The following is a 23778-nucleotide window of genomic DNA, read 5'->3' on the forward strand; positions in this document are numbered from 1 at the left end:
GAATGTATAAGTATGGCTATTAGAATTGGATCAACTTCCGACTTAATTTTTTTTATTACGATTATTTGAATGTCTGTGAGGTTTAGAAGGCAAACGGACAGAAATGTTAAATATTTGCATTAGAAATTATTTTCAACAATTTATACACACATTTAAAGTTATTCATCACTCTATATTATAAGAAATGTATGTTAATTTTCCTGACCAGCGATGGCTACGTAATTTCCGTCTGCAATCTCATTGGCTGAACCGAATGACTTGCCGTTACTACGTGCTACCGAACGGTTGACTCCATTTAGTCCAACGTACGTCGTAGAGGAGAGCGGACGGTCCTGGGTTTGGTAAGGTGGCTGTTGAGTTTCCAACTTGTAACAGTGTTTCGTTCAGGTGGAGTTGAAGTATTATTTCAAAGTGAAATCTAATTTTAAAGAAACGAAAATAAATAGAAGACAATAATAACTGTAACTTTGAATCACGTCAGATATTTTCTGTTGCAGTAAGTTAAATGAAATTCGTGATAGTCTCGGTAACGGCAGTTTAGAATGGAAATATTAAAAATCTATGCGTTGTGAATAAGCTAGTTCGAATATGTCCTCACTTAAAGTAATTTCTCATTTCAGAAGACTAAGTGCTTTCATTCTAGAGAACCACTGGATTCTAGAATATTCTGGAAAATCGTGTTGTGTCGACGTCCAATATTTTACTCGTGGACTCCATTTTGTTAAACATTTTCTGCAGACATATTTTCTTAAAGTTTGAACTGATAGCAAATCGACCCAGAATATTCCACAAATAATACCTTTAAGATTATTAATATTGTTTATATTCACGTTAAATACACTATTAAATAACATTCTACGTTATGGGCTTGTATTTCATAATGTTATAATAGATATTTCTAGTAAATATCTTAGCCACGAACGTTCGTTAATACGACGCATGTAAAGAGCAAGTAAATTGAATTGATTCACGAGATTGGTCTTAAATTTCTCAATGCAATTCGAAATTTCATCGAGGTTCTTAAATAGTTAAAACGGCCACCAGTTTGTATAAATGGCATAAGTGCAGTAAAATAGTAGGAAAAATGTACGTAGCATGTAGAATCTAATTTGGTGAAGGTATTCTGTATTTTTTATTCGTGTGTTGGATAAAATTGACCATAGGATGTGGAGGTGTAGTAAGTGTAAGAAAACTTGGTGATGGACAAACTAAAAAGCATGCTGCACTTCTGCCATTATGAAAATTTCGTTCAAATTTTTTTAGTTGAAGATACGATTATTCGTGATTTTTTTCTTATTAAATAGGACGAACAAAATTAAATGCGAATTAATAACTTTTTCTTTTGAATAGTTTTATTTTTAAATTTCAGATTCATAATAAAATTAAGTATTAAATTCCTCGAGTTTTTCTTTCTTTTTCGTCAGTTTCAGGCAGGCAACCACAGTCCTATTTAAAGTATAATAATTAAGCAGTATTGAAGCTCTTTAGTCGGAATTTCTCTTTGGAGAAGATACAGAAAATGTTTTTAATTTCAGCAAAATTTGTTGCAAGGAGCATTTGACTACTCTTGGTGTATTCCTGGATGCAATATTGAACGTCTCTAAATTCCCCTCGTCTTCGAGAGATGATGGGCAGCTGAAACCAAGATCTTTCGTAATTCATGTAGACCTTTCTCTTCATATAGGCCTTTTGAATGAGGAAGTAATAGAATCATAGAATAAAGTCGATTAGGATATGTGCACGTCATTGAAATACAAGTACTCTGATATGGCCAATCAACATGTTGTAGAATAATAAATGAAAAATTAGCAGATCAAATTCTTGAGATAGTACATTTCAGGATGTGTCGGCTTTTCTATTTTCAATTAAAAATACAGTATGGGTAACCAACCCCAATTATATAGTCTGTTTGGTCGGTGCACCGTCGACAGCAGAAGTAACAAGGGACTGTTTTTACTTAAACTTTCTTGGGATCTTAGCTTTAAGCTTCGCCTTCGCCTTATGAGGTGGAGAACAATCTAGACGTTCAGAATTGTCCTCCGTCGTTCTGTTCTCCAGAATCAACAGTCCGTAGGCCTAGATATCGAAGTTACGTAATTTTTAACTAACATAATTGAATTGGGTGATATGTAAATAAAATGGTGTTGTCGACATTAAGGCATGTTCGTGTACTCTTAAATTTAGTTTGGAGAACATTTAATTCTTTATTGGTTCACAACTTTAACAGAAGAGAATTTCTGCGTGTCTGAATGCGTTCACACGATGGGTTTGACTAAGTCCGCGTTCCCGTACTTCTGAGGAGTTGAGAAGGGTGGCCAAAAGTAATTGATTTTAATTTCTAACCACGTTCTAAGTGTTGAAATTCAGTACTAATCATATCATGGTATAAAAGTACTCAATCTGGACAAAGATTTGAGCCGTTGTCACCCGAAAGCCACAGCGTGATGTAATGGTTACAGAAACATTTAAGAACTTTGTAAACACTTGTGTGCTTCACTTTTAACTTGTATATTTTACTACTCGCTTCATGAATTGTTCCTGTTAACTGTGGCATTACAACATACCACGGAAATTGTAAATATACTTATTCGAGATTATAGGCTTCAAACCAGGGACACTGCTTCAATTTAGAAACACGGAGACAATTAAAAAAATTAGAATAATATGGCCCCCGTAGTGCATGCTAACAAGGCGTCACGAACGCTTTAGATTTTTAAAAAGAAATGCCGTGATGTGATAAGTAAAAATAAAAAAAAACACATGCATTAAAACTATCCATCGAAAACCGAATCTATGTTACAGCAAAAATAAGTGGACTCAAAAGTAATGTAAATTACAGAAAAAAATTCTCTCAAATTAACCAACATACAATAACCCTAAACTTAAAATTATCTGAGTAAAGAAACCAGAAGTGACACGAACCATTTGCACATGTAAAACTCGATGGATAAACGCGGACGGAACGAGAGCTGCAATCCTTCCATCAGGCGCAAATGCTTGTTAGTGCAAGAAATTTCTGCACGTGTCATCCTGCACCTTGTAAGGGGGCATTGCTGGTATTTTTAGTAATTAAGACTGCCCCCTCTCCATACTCCAAGAATTCGGTGTCTAATGTAGAAGACTGGATTTTATAATGAGGTCAAATTCTGTTCATATTTTAATAATTGGTGTTGAATTTAGAAATCACAGGCGAACAGGTAAACGACATGAGTTATAATGAAATTATTGTGTATGAATTTACTAGTTTGAGACTCAGTTCTAACTCTGTAATACTCAAAGTGCCTACGTGTTTGTTCATAGCATGTACTTCACGTAACTTCCGTCTACAAGGCTCTGGCTAAAGTACGTGGCCTGCCATTAGTGCAGTCACTGAAATGTATTGGTGCAACGTACCCAGTGGAGCAGAACGTGAGGTCCGGAATTCAGTAAGGTAAGGACATGAAATATCTTTAACCTTCTTTCTTATAATTTTCATTTTAATGTGTGTGTTCTTTTAGAGAGTGGTTGGATATAATCATAGGTGAGGGGGGTGAAACCTACAAAATAGGACTTTTTAGGTACAAAGCACGTACGGTCAGAAGACCTGTGCATTGAATTTTAGAGAAAATTATGATAATATAAAATCTGTATGCATAATATTACTCAATAAATCCATATATCTGTATTTAAATGTAAATTATGAATCTTTCAAGAAGACATGTGTTCTCACATAAATTGCAAAATTGTAATTTATATCGCAGAGTTACGTCAGATCTAACAATTTTTCGGGTCTACCGCTGTGGAGTAACGGCTAGCTTGCCTGACCGTGAAACGAGAGGGCCCGTTTTCAAATCCTGGTTGGGCCAAGTTACCTGGTTAAAGTTTTTTCCACGGTTTTCCCTCAACCTATTAAGAGCAAATGCTGGGTAACTTCCGACGCTGGACCCTGGACTCATTTCGTTGGCATTGCCACCTTCCGCTCACTCAGATGCTAGATAGCCATAGCAGTTGATAAAGAGCAGTAAAATAATCAGTTAAAAGTAATTTGGTAAATAAACTAGGCTACATCATCTGGTAGCACGTTTAAAATTACCAGGATAGTTTAGAAAATGAGGGAACTCCTAGAAACGGGATGTGAACAATGTCCAAGCTCTGCCGGCATCTAGTCCAAATTGTCATTTGTTCACAGCATAATATCAACGAGCAGGTTTGTACGCCAATAGTACAAAACATCCTCGTCATTTAGTCCATATTTCTGTGCTACAAACGTAAGGAGGGAATTTGTCATTACGCGAATAAGGATTGCAGAACTTTTCACCTTCGCATACAGAAATTACAAGCCTCTGATAAAGGGGCTAAGCACTGACTTCTGGTGCTTGACCCAGTGACCTCAGTCACTGCCCCTGTCTTTTACCTAAATATCAGTCACCAAACCCTCCCTAACCTTATAAAAATCTTCGGCATATTCCTATTACAAATAATGTTTAAATATTCCTACTCCTTTTGTAATAGTCATTGATTTGCCCTTTTCGTCTTTCAGATGTTGCCACTACTTCCGCGCCTATTACGAAGAAGCCCAAAGGGAAGCTTTTCACCTCGCTGATGTAAGCCTTTAGTGATTTATAATGGCGCAGTAGAACTTATCATTCAGTAATTTTTCTCGCTCTGTAGCCAAATGATCATCAGGGTAAATGTGGGATGGACTATTCTTAACAATTATAACCAATCTCAGAACTTGAACATGTCGAGTTCATATGATATTCTTACAGCTCTTGTTTAGTAATGGGTTGCCACCACATCTCTGTATTCGTGCTCCCCATCACTTTCTAATTACATTAACACATAGAAACTTTCATCGACGTGTGCATTCATCATGTTTTATCTTTGCCAGCCCTGTTACTATAATACATTCTCTCAATTTACTATCTAACCTCTCACCTTGAAAACTTTCCCTTCTATTTAGTGGTCACCTCACCACTTTTATTGCTTACTTAAACTGAAGTACTTCCTATCGTCTAAAACTTCCCTTATTTGTATACTATAACTTCTACTAACACTACGTAATCATGATCATTCGCTTTCATCTCCACTTCTACCTCTCCTCACTTCTGTCATCGCTCTTATCCCCAATTTCTTCACTAGTCACTAAATCTGTTTATTTGTTCGCTTCCACCCCCGATAACTTCTTAGGTAGGCACTATTAACTCGTATGATTGAATTAATATAACATAAAATCCGGAGTGTAAAGATCTAACCAAAATTATAAAACCAGTTCAAATTTAGATATCTGGGCGTTAACTTGAAATCAGGTAAATTAATTTGCATCTACAGAAAGATTATCGATGAAGAATTAGAAAGCACAGCGTTGCTATGTCTACATAATTTTTATAGACCTGGCTTGCTTGGGTTACGTTCGACGCTGACCTCGGATACGTGCTACTCTGGCTACAGGTACAGACATAGCCGCTGTCTGCTGACATCTGTTACATTACTAGTGTTCTTGACATTTAAAAATGAAATTTGCGTGTAAACGTTCGCTCTGGGTTACGGTGAAAGACAGCGATAGAGTTGTAACACAATACTTCCTACACAAAATGAACACTGCACATAGTCGCTTGTATATCACATATTACGTGTATAATGGGGAGAAAAGTAAAGGAACTTACAAATAAAAAAACAGAAGAAAGCTAAGGCAAAATTTCAGGTACGTTCCTATGAAAATGGAGGCACAAAAGCGCAGAAACTGGAGAGGGGGAACCCATGTTAGTGCCCCGAGGCCGGGATTTAAATATCTGTAATAACCCACTACAATCCAAAAGTTATCTTTTTAACTCGTTAAAGTCACTTGTGTGGAGGGTCGCGTCCACTTCTGTTCTGCTGCTCTAGAATATTTTCAGTTATCTTAAAGTTTGTTTTGATTAACTGTCACTCTTGGCTAAGTTTTTAATACATAAATATTCCATTTATAGCGAACAACGAAAACCAAATCTAAAATTTAAATATTATTTGTTAATTATTCGTATTTTTAAATAAACGTTTGAAAATCATTTGGCCACGTTTCTTTGTCAGTATGACTCGAGGGAAATACTCAAGAGATTTATTATTTTATTGTGGGTATAGAGGGAACTTGACGATAAATTTATGATTTCGGTAAATTTTTAGATAACTAAAAAAAATTAAATTGGTCAGCACTTTACATTTGTCAATGGTAAAAGTGCAGTACATTAGTCTGTGCATGACAAAACTTTTCTGGCCAATTAGTGAACAGTGTCTTAATGTTAGTCAATGTCTGTGCGGTGTGTCAGTGTTCTAGTTATGGTTGAGCAGTGTTGTTAAAATATTGGTGATGGAAGTTATTCTGGAAATAGATTTTGAAAATCAGCTGAGTTGTAAATGTGATCCATATCTTCATGGTAATTAAATGTGTGGTGGTGGTGGTGAAAAATACTTACCATACTGAACTTTTACCATTATGAAATGTGACTTTTAAATTTTGAGTACATATGCGTCTTAAATTTTTGGTTTACGTAAACTTATGTTCACACTTATATTCTGCAGGAAAGGATACCTACAAATAAAGAAAATTTGAGTGAAATTATATTCTAAAATAATACAAATGCAATAAAAATATATCTTACGTTGAAATTAAAGATTACCGCTAATCAGACGGGAACTTCCATTAGACAACACGTTAATCGAAAGTGTGGAAAACCTTTAACGCATATTAAATCACACTAATTTATGGTTTATGGTCGAAATATATGAAAAGTTTTAATTTCAAAATTTTATACGTTTCGGTAACTTTTACACAAATTTGCTGGCCTACATGCTAATTGTCAAGTGTTACTTCTCCTTCATTGTGTGGAGATAGCCTACCTATTTACAAATGGCTTTTAAGGAAACCGGAGGTTCATTGCCGCCCTCACATAAGCCCTCATCGGTCCATTCCTGTGCAAGATTAATCCAGTCTCGATCATCATATCCCACCTCCCTCAAATCCATTTTAATATCCTCCCACCTACGTCTCGGCCTCCCCAATGGTCTTTTTCCTTCCGGCCTCCCAACTAACACTACATGCATTTCTGGATTCGCCCATATGCGCTACATGCCCTGCCCATCTCAAACGTCTGGATTTAATGTTCCTAATTGTCAGGTGAATAATAAAATATATGCAGTTCTCCGTTCTCCTGTAATTTCATCTCTCTTAGCCCCAAATATTTTCCTAAGAGCCTTATTCTCAAACACTTTTAATCTCTGTTCCTCTCTCAAAGTGAGAGTCCAAGTTTCACAACCATATAGAACAACCGGTAATATAACTCTTTAATAAATTCTAACTTTAAGATTTTTGATACCAGACTAGGTGACGAAAGTTTTTCAACCGAATAATAACAGGCATTTCCGATATTTATTTTGCGTTTAATTTCCTCCCCAGTGTCATTTATATTTGTTACCGTTGCTCCAAGATATTTGAATTTGGGTGGAGATACTACTACAAAAATTAGACTTGAAGAGAGTTGCATTTTATATAGGAAATTAATGAATTTGATAAAAAGAAATTTTTAATTTAGATCTACATATACTTGCCTTGCAAAGGAGATCGTGTTCAGCTGTGTATGAAGTTCTGTTATTAAATTTCACTAAACCTAATACGGTAACTTCTTTAGGAAAACTTGACAAATATGCTGTGGAAGGTAACACAGATTAATAGCCATTGTAACTTGAAGGATCGGTGAAAATAAAACTTACGAGGGTTATTTTTGTGTGTATTTATATGTATAATATTTAATTTTAAATCTTGGTATAATCTTGGCATGAATTGTGACATTACTTATTTTTGTCGAGGATTGTTGCTGTGAAATTTCTGAAACTAGAAGAAGGGAATCAGCGCCAAGGGACCAGATTATGGTGAACATCATTCTTCATCTCGTAGTGGCAATCGGTAAGTTCAGTTAATAGTTCACATAACTTCTTAAATCGATTACCATTATATTCTATTCTTTGGAGAAAGAACGATATAATTTATTCCAGAATAGTGAGATCAATCCGATTCAACATTAAAATAGTTCTACAGAAATTGATAAATTGATAATATTGGTCATGTTATTTGATGTGCATTTAACAAAACTTATTTATGTAAAGAAATTGAAGTTTAAATTTCTGGCCCTGCTTTGAATTCGTAAACTGAGAACTGTGAAATAAGTTACACAAATAAAAATAGATTTGAAGTTAGCAGATTAATAGAAAGCAAGAGTTTCTTATACCGGTACTCTAAAAATAGAGTATCATGATTTCTTCAGTTTTGGGCTACAAATTTCAAAGTGTGAAACAAATCTATTCTCTGTGCTAAAAACTAGATTTGTTACTTGTGAAAATTTCACTTTTATGAACAAAGGGTTGCGTTCATATTAAGTTCTGAATCAATACTATAACTTACAGAACTTTTAATACGTAACTGCCATTCAAATGTTCAAGACGTGGGATGTTAAATTGTAAGCAATCTGCAGTTTAAAAATTCCTTAAATGATTTACTAATTTGAGTTGCGAAAATAATTTAATTAAATTTTATTCAAATTCTTAATTCATGTAAACTCCAGGTATTACATACACTGCATGAAGCTTTCAACATAACTTAAAGTATAATATAATCCAGCCTGTAAAACAGTTAATCAAGCAATAATACACCTTGAATAGCCACAAAGTGCAGGCGTGTGAGTTTTCGAATCGCTCGCTCTGAATGCAGATTTCTGAATTACGTTTACTCACTGCAAAACTTCTAGGAATCAGGAACTGTGAACATAAACTTAACTTTTTGACGTTAATTCAGATGTCAGAAAAACTTAATTACGGCAGAATTAAGGAACTTAAAGAAATAAGGAACATTTTTAGCTTCTGCGCACGGGGTTTTGGACCGAATCAAATCTATTTTTCCCTCTTACAGTGATTCGGTTCAGATCCCTTTTATGCAGGAGGCTTTAGTTCGATGGGGTGAGGTTTCCAATAACTCTGATCCTCCGTCTTTTCCAGCGGTTCAAAAGAATTGGGATGAAATACTAATCTCTCTTGTTAAGGAGTCCCTTCAGTCATCTTTTTCTTCAGATACAGATCGTGCTCGTTTTTTGGCTCTCCAACAAAATGTTTCAGGATCTTGCCTTCATGCAATTCCTTCCCCTAACATCGGTACCCTTATGGATCCCAGATCCTTTAAAGTTTCCGTGGCTTTCCGCCTCGGTTGCAAAATCTGTCACATTCATAAATGTATCTGTGGCAATATTGTAGATTCTTATGGGGTGAGGTTTCCAATAACTCTGATCCTCCGTCTTTTCCAGCGGTTCAAAAGAATTGGGATGAAATACTAATCTCTCTTGTTAAGGAGTCCCTTCAGTCATCTTTTTCTTCAGATACAGATCGTGCTCGTTTTTTGGCTCTCCAACAAAATGTTTCAGGATCTTGGCTTCGTGCAATTCCTTCCCCTAACATCGGTACCCTTATGGATCCCAGATCCTTTAAAGTTTGCGTGGCTTTACGCCTCGGTTGCAAAATCTGTCACATTCATAAATGTATCTGTGGCAATATTGTAGATTCTTATGGCCACCATGCCTTAAGTTGTGTCATGAGTAAGGGGCGTCTCTCTCGTCATTCATCGCTCAATGACATCATTAAAAGAGCATTAACATCCTCAGGGGTTCCATCCATCTTAGAACCTTCCGGTATCAGCCGTTCAGACGGCAAGAGAAGAGACCCGATGGTCTGACTCTAGTCCCGTGGCGTGTAGGCAAATCCTTAATTTGGGATTCCACATGTGTGGATACACTGGCCCCTTCAACCTCTAAGACACCAGGATCTGCAGCAGAAAGTGCCGCTACCAGTAAACACCATAAATATAAACCTCTTGCAGATAATTATATTTTTGTCCCTTTTGCGGTTGAAACGTTTGGATCATGGTGTAGTGAAGCCAAAGCTCTCATCTCCACCATAGGCAGAAGTTTAGTGCAGCTTTCTAGGGACCCTCGACGCAGTCAATATCTACGTCAGCGCATTGGTATCGCCATTCAGCGCGGTAATGCTACAAGTATTCTTGCATCCTTCCCCGAGTCCTCTTATTTAGATGCAATTTTCTTCCTTTAATTATTCAATTCATTTGTATTTTATTATAAAAAATGTATATATTGTGGCAGTGTTAAATCCCTATGTCATTTATCCAGAAAAACACACGGTATTGTAATTCATGTCTATTTATTTTGTTGTTACTATGAAAAGAACTTGCTGTTATTTTATATATGACAATATAAAGGAACTTAAACAACCCTTAAATTAGCAAAACTTCATTTCTCACACTAGTTTATTAAACCTTGTCGGACTGTAAAGAAAACTACTATCGCAATGTCCATATTTTATATGTTGTACAATATTATAGTATTGTGAAATTTTAATTTTCCTACCATTTTTTTTTATTATATTAAAATTATAGCATAAAGTCTATTAACTTGTTGTATCCTATAGGATACTTTGTCAATTTAAGGGTTAAATAACAGCACATGAAATATGGATGCACAGCAGATATCTTGTTTTAATCTTTTGGCATTGCCTCAAACTGTTCCTCCACTCTGTTTATGTTTTGTTCATGTATTGAATTCTAAAATGTTTTCCTTGTCTCAAATCTAGGCGAGATGTATGACTGAACAGATAATACGGTCCCTTAACAAGAGGATCTTCAGGAAGATGTATTTGGAGTCGCACTAAGTTAAGTATCAGATGAGAGATTTTATACTTTTAATTGTGGTTGTGTAGACGAAAGTTCAATTTTCAGCAGCGTTGATGTATATTAAAAGTTTCGGTCTAGACAGTTCTATTGTCAGGGTCGTGTTGCAAGAGAAATGGTGTCCGTTTTTGTTCTGTCCGACATCAGACTAGTCGAAACAACTGGTGCAAATAAAACAGGCAACTGTTCACACCATGGGAGGGACAATCTTAGAAGTTCAGGAACGTAGAAAGTTATAAGTGTAATATGCAGTTAGCGAAAAATTTTTTTCGGAGAGCCAAATGAATTCTTAAATTATAACAATTATAAAAATTAACGATTTTATTTAACAGGTTTCTGAGTAGTACAGATACATTTAAGAACTATAGCATTTGACAGCTTTGTGTAGTTCACTCTACATAAACAAGAGACTTCGTGAATAAAATAAGACTGTGAAACACGATTTCTAGGATAATTTATGTATGTCTAAAGTGTTCTAAAGTAACTTTTAATTGAAATTATTTTACATTCGAAAATAACTTTCGTCTACTCAACCTAACAAAATTGAATTTTTGTACTGTACATATTGTACATAGCCTATAAAACGCTTTATAATTATTAGTTATTAACATATTCAATTTATGTATCCATTTCGCGAATTTTGTGTTCTATTTTCCATAAACTGCGAGCAATGAATTTTCCATTGTTCTAGATAATGTGATCCGTGTCTAATCTTTGTAAAATTTTTAAATGTGTCCAAATAATTGTTACTTAATTAAAAATTCTATATAATTCTAATATGTAACTCACATTAATAAACTACATGCAATGAAAGCAATAATGAAAATGAGAAAATTTCATCGTCTATTTCGTCATTGTCATTTTATGTAACACTGCATTCGCCTAAACAGCATTAGATCCAGATGTCCGTCTGAAGATTTGGAAGTGTTGAGTTAACTGTATTGTCACAATTTTCTACATTTATCGTACACTAATTTGTTTATTTTTTTTTAGGAATCTTGTAACATAATATACCAATCAAATTTTCCACAATTTTATTTCTGAATCCAGATAGCACATGCTTACTTCGATATTTCATTGAAGTCTTTAAATTTATAACATTGGCAACATTGGCACGTATGAGAAAGTGATAATACGTAAATTTTATTTATTTAGTTGGACTTCATTTGTTTTAGTGCTTATTTTGTGATGTTTTAAAATTAATTTGTATTCTCCTATGTGACATGAATTTGGTTAATTTTCTCGAAATTTCGACACTGCAAAGATATTTTCTTTCATGTGTGTTAGAGTAAGAATTCTATGAAGTGTTGTATATGTGATGTGCATGTTATTTAAAGAAATTGTAGATTTAATAGTATTGTTCGAATTAATTGTCTCATTGAGTGTTTTGGTTACTGTGATCGATAGTTTTCATTATTTTACTATTTCAGCAGTTTTTAAATTTTAGAAAATAAAAATTTGTGACTAATAATGTTATTCTGTAAACGTAAGAAGCAACATTCCTATACTCTGAAACTGATGTGCTGTATGATTAAATATTCAGGATTCTGTGACACTTTTTACATTTTCTCGTTGATTTCTATGACAGTTTTATTTGGTACAGAGTATTTTTAATATTTGCCTTATACTGTCTTAATGCGAATTGATATATACAAGTATACTAAATTCAGAATAATAGTTTATTAATCTGTAGGCATAATTTTTATTTTTATGATTATACAATAATAGTTCCAATATTTTTTTACCGTCCTGTGAGAAGGAAAGCAAACGTTTTTTATATGTAAATTTATACGTTACGTTTTTTCGTATTCTGTGTAAAATTTTCGATTTTGTGAATATTTTAAATTTGAAGGGTTCTGAAGAAGTGTTCATTATTTTTTTAACTGAGTGTTTCTGATAATGCAAGTGAATGACTAATTTAAACAAATTTCATTTGAGAATGTTTCTGCTAGTCTTAAGTTGTGGGAACATGAATCTCGTGTGTGCAAGTAGAAATTATTCAGTGCATGTTTGTATCTTTTCAGAAGTACAAAATTCAAAATTGCTGTAATGCAAATATTTAGCTTTAGACTAAATTTATGACAGTTCTTAAAAGCATCATGTACCATGTGCATTGTCAACTTTTCTCTTGCGAAATTCATGCTAAGTTATCTGTGAACTTGTAACTATTTGGATAAGACTACATAATGCCAATTTTTAATATAAAAAATTCGTTTGAAGTAGTTTAGAAAAATAAAAATGCAATTCATGTAACTCAAAAACTACTGAATTAAAATTTGACTTCCAAAGTTATTCACATGTCAAAATTTTGTACGTCATTATGTATTACTTAGAATGCTCATGAAATCTTTTGTCTCAAAATTTAGATTGTGATTTCCCAAGAATTGCTTCATGTCAATATTGATTTTATTTAATTCTCTCTCTTCTGTGAAACTTGTGCCCTTCTTAAAAAAAATCGTAGAAATGCGGAGTGTGTAGTGAAGTGAAACCGTGTGAACGTGTGATGCGAAATGGGGGAAGTGAAATAGTGAATTAAAGGCGAAAATAAATCAAGACAACTGAAGAAAGAATTGAGAAAACTGAAGAAAATTGAGAAATCTGAAGAAAGAATTGAGGAAACTGAAGAATAGTTAAATGAAAGAAAAGATATTGAAGAAACTAATGGTAAAATGATACAAAAATGTATGGAGATAAAAGAAGATGAAATTAAATTAGCAAAGGATCGTAATGTGAGGCGCGAAGAGGGGTACAAGGATTCTTTTTAAACAACCAATCTCGGAAATTTGTGGACATTTCTCTGGGAAGTCACATTCACAGCGTGGAACTGAACTAAGTTTCAAAGTTCTTTTGGATTTAACCCATAGTTTCGTTGCCAGAACATAGGTACCCCTAGCGGAGGTTTCAGTACCTCCAAGATCGAAGTTCCTTTACATAGACTAAATTCCAAATCCCAATCATGGAGGAAGTGATGAAAAATTCACGCATTTCACACGAACGTAATTTAAATGCTGGAACTCACTGATGTTTGAAAACTTCTCGGACAAAACATATTTTCACAGAAAGAACTAAGAAGCATGTTCCCAATTAAAATACTAAAATTTAACAAATGATTTAGTTTAGAATTACTTGCAAAATTTCAGTGTAAGAAATTACATTTACTTTTTTACAGAAAAAATTTATTGGAAGCTGAAGAGAAAATGGACAAGCTCCACATTTCCTGGCATTTCATTGGGGCTCTTCGAATACTTAAAATATAATTCATTGTCTCTTTCTTACATTTTTAGGACTATGTTAGTGAGATTGGTATTAATCTAAGGACTGGAAGCCAGTGATCGAATTTTACAGAATAGCAAAACGTTTTCAGTCCTTAAAAATTGCTCTATTAACATTACATCTGTAAGTTTCCATAAATATTTTCCTCTGATTTTATATTTTTTGTATATTTTTGTCTTAATTTAATTGCATTTATATTTGTTATTAATATTACTTATGGCTTTTAAGGAACCCGAAGGTTCTAATCTCTAGTTGGTTAATTTTAAATCCGTTTTGTAATCTTGACGAATTTTTTGATTGTGCAATCTCTTTGTAATAGTTCCATTTTAACTGACCTTATCTATACATATTGTTTTTAGACATGTAATTTAAGCTATTACCGCCCTCACATAAACCTGCCATCGTTCCTTATCCTGTGCAAGATTAATCCAGTCTCTAGCATCATATCCCACCTCCCTCAAATCCATTTTAATATTATCCGCCCATCTACGTCTCGGCCTCACCAAAGGTTTTATTAATATTACTAATTATTTTTGTATGTGTTATTAATTCACTATAACATTGGCTTACTCTTAACGTCTGGATTATTATGTAATTATCTTATTACGTGACTGTTTTCAGGGTAGAGTACGAACTAATATGTTACTTCTAATAAAAGTTTCTTCCTTTATCTTGGAATGTTATTAGCTGACGAATGTTGATGAAATTTTCTCATTGAAATGTCAAATTCATTTCTACCGCAACTTCGTTTTCTATTACTTACATATGGTGCTAAAAATCTTGACCATGTAAAATACAACTTAATTTGCTTTCACTACAGGCATAACCGTTACTAGGCAACTTCCTCAATCTGAATCTGAAATCGACGCACGTTTTTATATTATTTGTGTATAAATTTGTTTAAAAGTGATAAATTAAAAATGTATAACACTTGTACAGTTCCTCTACCGGTAATTTTTTTCATTGCTCGTGATAACCCTCCGTACTAAACGGGTCTCAGTTACGTTTGATTTCTGTAAGAGTCTGTCCTCGTATATTTAATAGAAATGAACTACGCGTCCTTATTCTGATTTATAATTTAATTTGTGTTACAGATACGATGCCTCGTGGTGGATGCGTATTTCGCAATTGTATACAAGTGGTTGTGGATCGCTCATCGCTTCTGTCTGAAGATTGAAATGAAAAACTAATTCCATAGACCATGAAATAAATGTATGCAGACAATTTTGAAATATTTATATAATTTGTAATATGGTGGACATGTCTGTGTTCGTTTTTCTGACTATTTTATAGTTCTTTTACCTGAAGATGTGAAGAGTCGTGTATTAGCCTGAGAATACAGTGTGAATATAGGAAAGTTCTTGGTACTTCAGTAATGTGTTATGAATGATTTAGGCAGAAATAATGGTGGAATAAGGTTATAGTGATCTTGAACTTCATATTTGCTCACCACCAATTCCACTTACACGCGCTTGATTTGAACCTGGTCTGCCTGGAGATATAATACAATAATTGTAACACACAGTTAATCAGATCATATGAAAAACTTCAGTTCATAGTACAGTACAAAGTGTGTTTTTTAACTTTTAAATATATCGGACATAATGTAGTTACAAGAATTTTGTACAACTTTGGAACATGAAGTAGAACACAATAACTGCAATCATTGAAGGCAATACGGAAAACCAAATTCGTAATGTTCCAAAACACATTTTAGAAGCGAAACTAGGGCACTTTCTACAATGCCTATTTCTTATCCATGTATTTGATTAATGGCAGAAATCTTACCTTGCCTATCTTGTCACTAATACCCAAAAATGGGAGTTTTAAATATCGCTGGTGTTGAACAGGAACCTCGTATATAAAAAATATGAACGAAAGATTTCACTCCTGATCACATATCAGATTGTCCATTTCCACATAATAAAATGGCAACATATAAAAGAGAACAATCACTAGGATTTCCATTGTCGAATATGAATTCTTCGGCAACGACCGCTAGATGGAAGTACTGCTGCAAGATATTACTTAATGAAGTTTCATCAGGGTTATAACGTGACTTCCTTTGCAGTGGCTAGATGGCAGCATAGTGAAATCGATTAAAGTTGTCTTGAAAGTGCATTAGATTCAATCTGTTACATGTGATCAGGGATTTCACTCTAGTCCTATCAAATAAATTTTCCGAATCCTCTGCAAGCATATCTTAAATCAAGGTATGAATACAAACTTCACAAGAAGAGATTTAAATATTCTCTTATGTCGAACATTTCTTAGTTTTCTAGATATTAAAATGGTTTTTCGCTCTCCTGTAAAGTTGAATTTTTTTCTGGCAAACGAGGTTGCTGTTCAGCACCATAGACATACAATAGTGTATTACGATACAAGGTTGGGAAGTGCGTTTTACAAAATTGAGGAAAAGTTTGTAATGCACTTCACAAACGTGTATTGTACAACATTTTTGCACGATCATATTTTTAAAATTGTAAATACAATGTTTAGAGCATCATTATGCCAAAGCCTACGCAAAACTGCACTGTAATGGTAACTAAGTAACAAGTGCACTGTAATGGGTCTATTTCAGTATAGTCTCGTGTTGTGAAGAATGGTTTCCCTGGCAACAAGCTTCTGTATGGGAATTCTAACTTTCAAGGCCTAACAACAATAGCAGTAAATACAGCAAAAAACACGATCGTGTAAAAAAATTATATTGTATTAAAGAGCATCTGAATTCTACACCGTAAGCTAAAAATTGAGTGGGTGAGTGGAATAAGGCCCAATCCCAATCCCAATCCCTGTTTAAAATGACAGATTTCAGCAAAACATGTGAAATTGCTGCAGTTAACCTAGGACTCTGTATATTTTCAAATAGGAAGATCGATATACAATATTGTAAGAAAGAATATATGATTTATGTTTATAAACATAAATCAGTATTTAATGTTAAAGTTTTCAAAATTTACTGCAATTGGGATGGACTTATACTCCAGTCATTCAACTCTATAATGAAAGGAAATGATGAAAGTTAATCATTTAGTGAAAATTTGAAATAAACATTTGAAATATGAAAAAAAAGACAAATCGTTTAAAAAATTTGTGAACTTGGAATCTTTACAAATTCGCACTATATTATAACGAGTGCAAGAGAGTATTAGGAAATTTAGAATTTCGAATTGGTAAAATACAAGATTAAGTTTTTATTTTATCTTGCTGTCAAAAGTGAGCGCTCGCACAAACTTACATTTACGTACCAAATGAAGAAATACAAACCTCTGTAAATAAGTACTTTGCTTTCACAGCGGGGAGGAAAGTCACTGGTGTTTGTTATATTTCAATATGATTTACTTAATCTGAGATGCATATCTTAAAATGCAATGCAGCATTTAGCTTGCATTTATCTGCTGGAACGCTGTTGGGAGGTAACATCACGTGATTTGCGTTGGAAAAAACAATTTTCTCAAAGTGCTTCATCCTGTAAACTCATGACATTACTGAACTTCTTTCTTGTTTTTGTTTTGGTTTGTACAACTTACTCATAGTAAGCCTACCTTGAATACAAATCTTGGGGTATCGTAAATGTGTAAGGGCGAAATGCAATTTTCTAACTTGTCAAAATATAATGCAAATATTGTAACTAAGAAATTTGTAATACAACACAAACTATAATAAAAACACTGTAATGCAATAAAAGCTATAATAAAGACATACGAAAGTTCCTAATGAATTCATTTCCATTTTTATAGATAACAAAATAAAACACTCGAATTCATAGCTAAGGAGTCTGTGTTCGTAATTCATATCCCTTACGGACAAGAAGCAATGTCCAAAGAAACTAAACAATAGTCACGAATGCGAACCCCTTACTACATTGAAACATTGTAGCCGAGCACCAAACTAACGAATTTAAGAATTTAGAATCGAGCGAGAGCTTGTGTTTCGTCACTTGATGAGTAATTCTTTTATCACGCTGGAGTAGTAAAAGTTATATTTACTCCGTCCTTCATACAGAGCGAAGAATTCGAGCGTTTTGTAGCAAGTTCCATTTTCAGCTCCCTGTGTATTTCAACTGACAAAATCCGTTAGACAATTGGGTGCAGAAGGCGACCTATAATCTTCGCACACTGTGCTTTTTCTTATATTTCAAAAATTATTTTTAATTTACTATTAGGACTTAGTTAAAATTGGCATAATTTGAACTGTGTTTCTCTTGCTTTGTGTACTATCAACCTTTCAATAACTGCACTAGATTTGCAAGTATCATAGCGAGTATAAAGATATTCAGATAAAACTTATAATAACTTATATAAAGCATAGCAAATGGAAAGATTTTCAGGTAAAACTTTTAATAACTGCACTAGATTTGCAAATATCATAGCGAATATGAAGATGTTCAGGTAAAACTTGTAACTTATATAAAGCATAGCAAATGGAAAGATTTTCAGGTAAACCTTTTAATAACTGCAATAGATTTGCAAATATCATAGCGAATATGAAGATGTTCAGGTAAAACTTGTAATAACTGTGTTAGATTTTCAAGTATAGCAAATGTAAAGATATTCAGGTAAACCTTTTAATAACTGCACAAGATTTTGAAGTATTATAGCAAATGTAAAGACTTTTAAAATCTACTAGATTTTCAAGTATAATAGTAAATGTAAAAATACTCAGATAAACCTTCTAATAATTGTAACAGATCCTCAAGTATCATAGAAAATGTAAAAATACTCAGATAAACCTTTTAATAACTGTAAGAGATTCTCAAGAATCATAGAAAATGTAAAAATACTCAGATAAAACTTTTAATAACTGTAATAGATTCTCAAGTATCATAGCAAATGTAAAATATTCAGATAAACCTTTTAATAACTGTACTAGATTTTCCAGTATCATAGCAAATGTTAAGATACTCAGGTAAATCTTCTAATAACTGTAATAGATTCTGAAGTATCATAGAAACTGTAAAAATACTCATATAATCCTTTTAATAACTGTACTAGATTTTCAAATATCATGGCAAATGTAAAGATATTCGGGAAAGCCTTTTAATAACTGTACTAGACTTTCAAGTATCATAGCAAATGTAAAGATATTCAGATGAATCTTTTAATAACTGTACTAGACTTTCAAGTATCATAGCAAATGTAAAGATATTCAGATGAATCTTTTAATAACTGTACAAGACTTTCAAGTATCATAGAAATGTAAAGATATTCAGATGAATCTTTTAATAACTATACTGGACTTTCAAGTATCATAGCAAATGTAAAGATATTCAGATGAATATTTTATTAACTGTACTAGACTTTCAAGTATCATAGCAAATGTAAAGATATTAAGATGAATATTTTATTAACTGTACTAGACTTTCAAGTATCATAGCAAATGTAAAGATATTCAGATGAATCTTTTAATAACTGTACTAGACTTTCAAGTATCATAGCAAATGTAAAGATATTGAGATGAATCTTTTAATAACTATACTAGAATTTCAAGTATAGCAAATGTAAAGATATTCAGATGAATCTTTTAATAACTATACTAGATTTTCAAATATCATGGCAAATGTAAAGATATTCAGATGAATCTTTTAATAACTATACTAGACTTTCAAGTATCATAGGAAATGTAAAGATATTCAGATGAATCTTTTAATAACTATACTAGACTTTCAAGTATCATAGGAAATGTAAAGATATTCAGATGAATCTTTTAATAACTATACTAGACTTTCAAGTATCATAGCAAATGTAAAGATATTCAGATGAATCTTTTAATAACTGTACTAGATTTTCAAATATCATAGCAAATGTAAAGATATTCAGATGAATCTTTTAATAACTATACAAGACTTTCAAGTATCATAGCAAATGTAAAGATATTCAGATGAATCTTTTAATAACTATACTAGACTTTCAAGTATCATAGGAAATGTAAAGATATTCAGATGAATCTTTTAATAACTGTACTAGATTTTCAAATATCATAGCAAATGTAAAGATATTCAGATGAATCTTTTAATAACTATACTAGACTTTCAAGTATCATAGCAAATGTAAAGATATTCAGATGAATCTTTTAAAAACTATACTAGACTTTCAAGTATCATAGCAAATGTAAAGATATTCAGATGAATCTTTTAATAACTGTACTAGATTTTCAAATATCATAGCAAATGTAAAGATATTCAGATGAATCTTTTAATAACTATACTAGACTTTCAAGTATCATAGCAAATGTAAAGATATTCATATGAATCTTTTAATAACTGTACTAGATTTTCAAATATCGTAGCAAATGTAAAGATATTCAGATGAATCTTTTAATAACTGTACTAGACTTTCAATTATCATAGCAAATGTAAGGACATTCAGGTAAATATTTTAATAACTGTACTAGATTTTGCTAGTGTCATAGCAGTGTAAAGATATTAACTATGATTTTAATCAAGTTTCTAGAGTATTGTATCTACGCACTATATAGATACTATTCGAAGCAATGGCAAAGGAATGTTTTTTAAGTGGTCTGCAACAACAAACATTAGTTGTAGCAGCTCAACTGTGTAATATATCCTGTTATATCCCTTGACCCTACAGGTTGAAGTCGGGTCTGGTAGTCAAGGTAGTCCTTGCGTTGTAATTGTAAAATGAAATGTAATTTTAACTGTGTATCCAGTCATTATTAGGGGTAGACATGAAGTATGGCACATGAACCAACAATGTGATGAGAATTCTCTCTCAAAATTATTCCCAAACTTCTTGATTTTGGATATAAATGTAAAGTGTTAAGTCGAAGTTGAACCCAAAACATATTTCCTCCTTTAAGACTATGTTTGAGGTAGTTTTGAAATGGACAGCTTGGATAATATTTTGTAATACTGATGGAGTCGAGTTCAATTTTTAAATATATGTATATTCCTCTATTCCAAAATCGGGTACTAGAATTTTTGTCTTTGACCTAAATATTTTAGTCTAAGAGGTGGCCGAAGATGGTGTTTTTGCCGCCGTAGGCGTTGGTCTCCGTGCAGCATAGGGATCGTTGAAGTAATTTAACACTCAGAAGAATACATTAATCAGTCTCTTCATATATATATATATATATATATATATATATATATATAGGTATACTCGATAGTAATGTGTACTGAGTTTGCAGTAAGCAAAATATAATATTAATACCTAATTAAACTATATTGTGTGCGATAGTGTCTGACATGTAATAGGAAGACATTCCATAAGAATAGCTCCTAAAAGTTGAGACTAACTACCTCCAGACTACACTGCAAGAAGGAAGGCGGGTGACGTGTACTATAGCACAGAATATCCTGTGCTGCTACTCAAGTTAAAGGGCTTCAAATATACACAGCGAATCCTAATGTCTAGCGCATTAGAACTACCGACCATTATAATATTAGAAACTGTAGGCTCCAGAATGAACATGAATCTCGTCCGAGTACAATGTGATGCATATCTTCCAGGCGCACAAGTACGTTGATCGACGACTCCATCTCTCCAAGGAATCAAGGAGGCGATTTCTGAAATCAGGGGTTTCTCCTCATGAGGGCCAGAGAGGACGCTGCCAAGGAGTGCTCAGACTACAGCGGCGCAAAGCACATCAATAAGAAGAGCAATATAAAAAGAACAATTTCGCAACTGTTATCAACTGAAAATTTCAACACGTAATATTCCGAAAATGTTCACGCTTATTACCGGGGATTGTACTCGCCAATACATCATTATAATAATATGTATCATTATAAAATTTAGTTCACAGAAAACAATGCAAAACCAAATTGTAAGTGTATACAGAGTGCCACAAACGTCTGTTTCCCATACAGATGTTCAATGTGTCAGCCGTTATTTTCAATATATTTTATATAACGACGTACAACAGATTTACAAGTACGTGATATGTAAAATTTATCATTAATACTGTGAAATGTATATTCACGACTGGTAAATCTCCTAATAATATGATAGCAATATTGAGAGAAAACTAATTTTGGGGAAATTCTGTATATAATTTAACAGGCGAAGTTGTTAATGTTCCGTAACATTGTGACCCATTGAACATATTGGGATAAGTGGCTTAATGTAATGTATTGTTCCGAAGTGAAAACACAGAATACTGACTGCCAATCTGAGGGGTTTCGTGGTTTTTTCATTTTTTCGTACCTGCCCACTAATATGCAACTTCGAATGACATCTCGCTCTTGTGATGAAATGTTTTAATTTTTACTTATATAGTTAATAATAATTTCAGGTAAACTACACGATATATTACTATCAGAGTTACAAGCCAAAACAACACTGCGCGAAAAGAAATTGATTCGAATACATTATATTAATTTGCACAAATTTGAAATATTTGCGATTGTCTACCTAAATACGAGCAACAACTAATATACGAAGGTAATATAATAAAATATGCTATTATTATGATTATTATGATTATTATTATTATTATTATTATTATTATTATTATTATTATTATTATTATTATTATTATTATTATTATTATTATTGTCCCGTCCCTTATCGCCCCGACGATAGAGCTCACGCATTTGTTGTCCTGTCATCTGGTATCCTCAGGACTAGGATCCTCTCTGGTCCAGAAGTATGGCTCCTTATTTGTCTTCTCCAGGAGCTTCTATCCCGTAGTTTATGAAGGGAGAAAAACTCAATAACGTCGCATGCAATTTTCCCACATCATCTACTTCAAAGCCCGTTCTTCCTCAAACTGTATGCTTTAGAAACGATTCCTTATGCAATTTTTTTAGTCTTTCTCGACACATTTAAATATTTATCATAGTTTGCAGCTGATAAATCCCGTGCACACTTTCAATTTTCTCACATATTCACCAAAGCTATACTTTATGAAATCCTCCTTATTACCTGGAAAAAGTATTCCTTTGTGGTTTCTTAAAGAGTTGAATTAAAAATATGCGTGAAACATTATAATCGTATATTAAATCACCAGAACTGTTCGCCTATGAATCGTATAGTTCGATGTACGAAGTAACGCGGCACCTGTATAGCGTAGACCTGAAACAACGCATTTTTCAGAATAAAAAACACTAAATTTCAAATAATACAGTATAATATTATGCAATCGTAATTAGAGTATATTTATTAAAATCAACACAAAATATCGCATAATTTTATAGAGTAACAACTTTAATTTTATATTTTGATGCGACAGTATCATTTAAATTTATATATATATATTTATTATTATTATTATTATTATTATTATTATTATTATTATTATTATATTAATTGCGTACTTGAAGTAGACATGTTTCGAACTTGGAACATTGCACCTGGAATACTAAAAGACAGGTGATTAGACAAGTGATTTAATTTTTAAGCTAGGACAACACATCGATTAACCGCTTCTTAATTCCTACATGGGGCATGCTGGTGGGTTTGTACCTAAACGTTATCATGCATATAGACGCAATTTATGCTCTGATTTTGTGATTCACTTTTATTCGCATTATTCGTAACTGTTACGTGAGCTCCGTGGTAAAGTGTTGGGTATAAAACACGTAGTTTTTATATTTTAAGAGTATGAATCCTACCTAAACGACGGAAGTATATTTTATAATTTATTTATAATAAGTAACTACAGAAAAACGCGCAAAAAAAAAAACAAATTCTAGTCGTATATTCGCAACGAAATCTACAGCTTGGGGATAAAATAAATGGCACGTATTCCATAAAGAAAGCCATTAATATGAACAATATTTTTTTAAATACTTTATTATACTT

At 33.0% G+C, this 23778-nt stretch overlaps 1 protein-coding gene across 2 annotated transcripts in view; it reads left to right on the plus strand.

Annotated features, from left to right (window-relative positions):
- The window catches only part of LOC138691587 (golgin subfamily A member 6-like protein 7), a 39401-nt gene extending 22312 nt beyond the window's left edge, over positions 1-17089 (plus strand). For both annotated transcript variants that reach the window (XM_069813708.1, XM_069813697.1), the window contains exons 3-6: positions 3301-3430; positions 4520-4583; positions 7822-7918; positions 10642-17089. In XM_069813708.1, coding sequence (XP_069669809.1) covers positions 3301-3429 — 129 coding nt within the window. In that variant the 3' untranslated portion in view covers position 3430; positions 4520-4583; positions 7822-7918; positions 10642-17089. The remainder of the gene's footprint in view (positions 1-3300; positions 3431-4519; positions 4584-7821; positions 7919-10641) is intronic.
- Positions 17090-23778: the final 6689 nt, after the last annotated feature.

This window comes from Periplaneta americana, chromosome 2 (assembly GCF_040183065.1).
Source record: "Periplaneta americana isolate PAMFEO1 chromosome 2, P.americana_PAMFEO1_priV1, whole genome shotgun sequence".
In the NCBI taxonomy this organism is placed as follows: Eukaryota; Metazoa; Arthropoda; class Insecta; order Blattodea; family Blattidae; genus Periplaneta; species Periplaneta americana.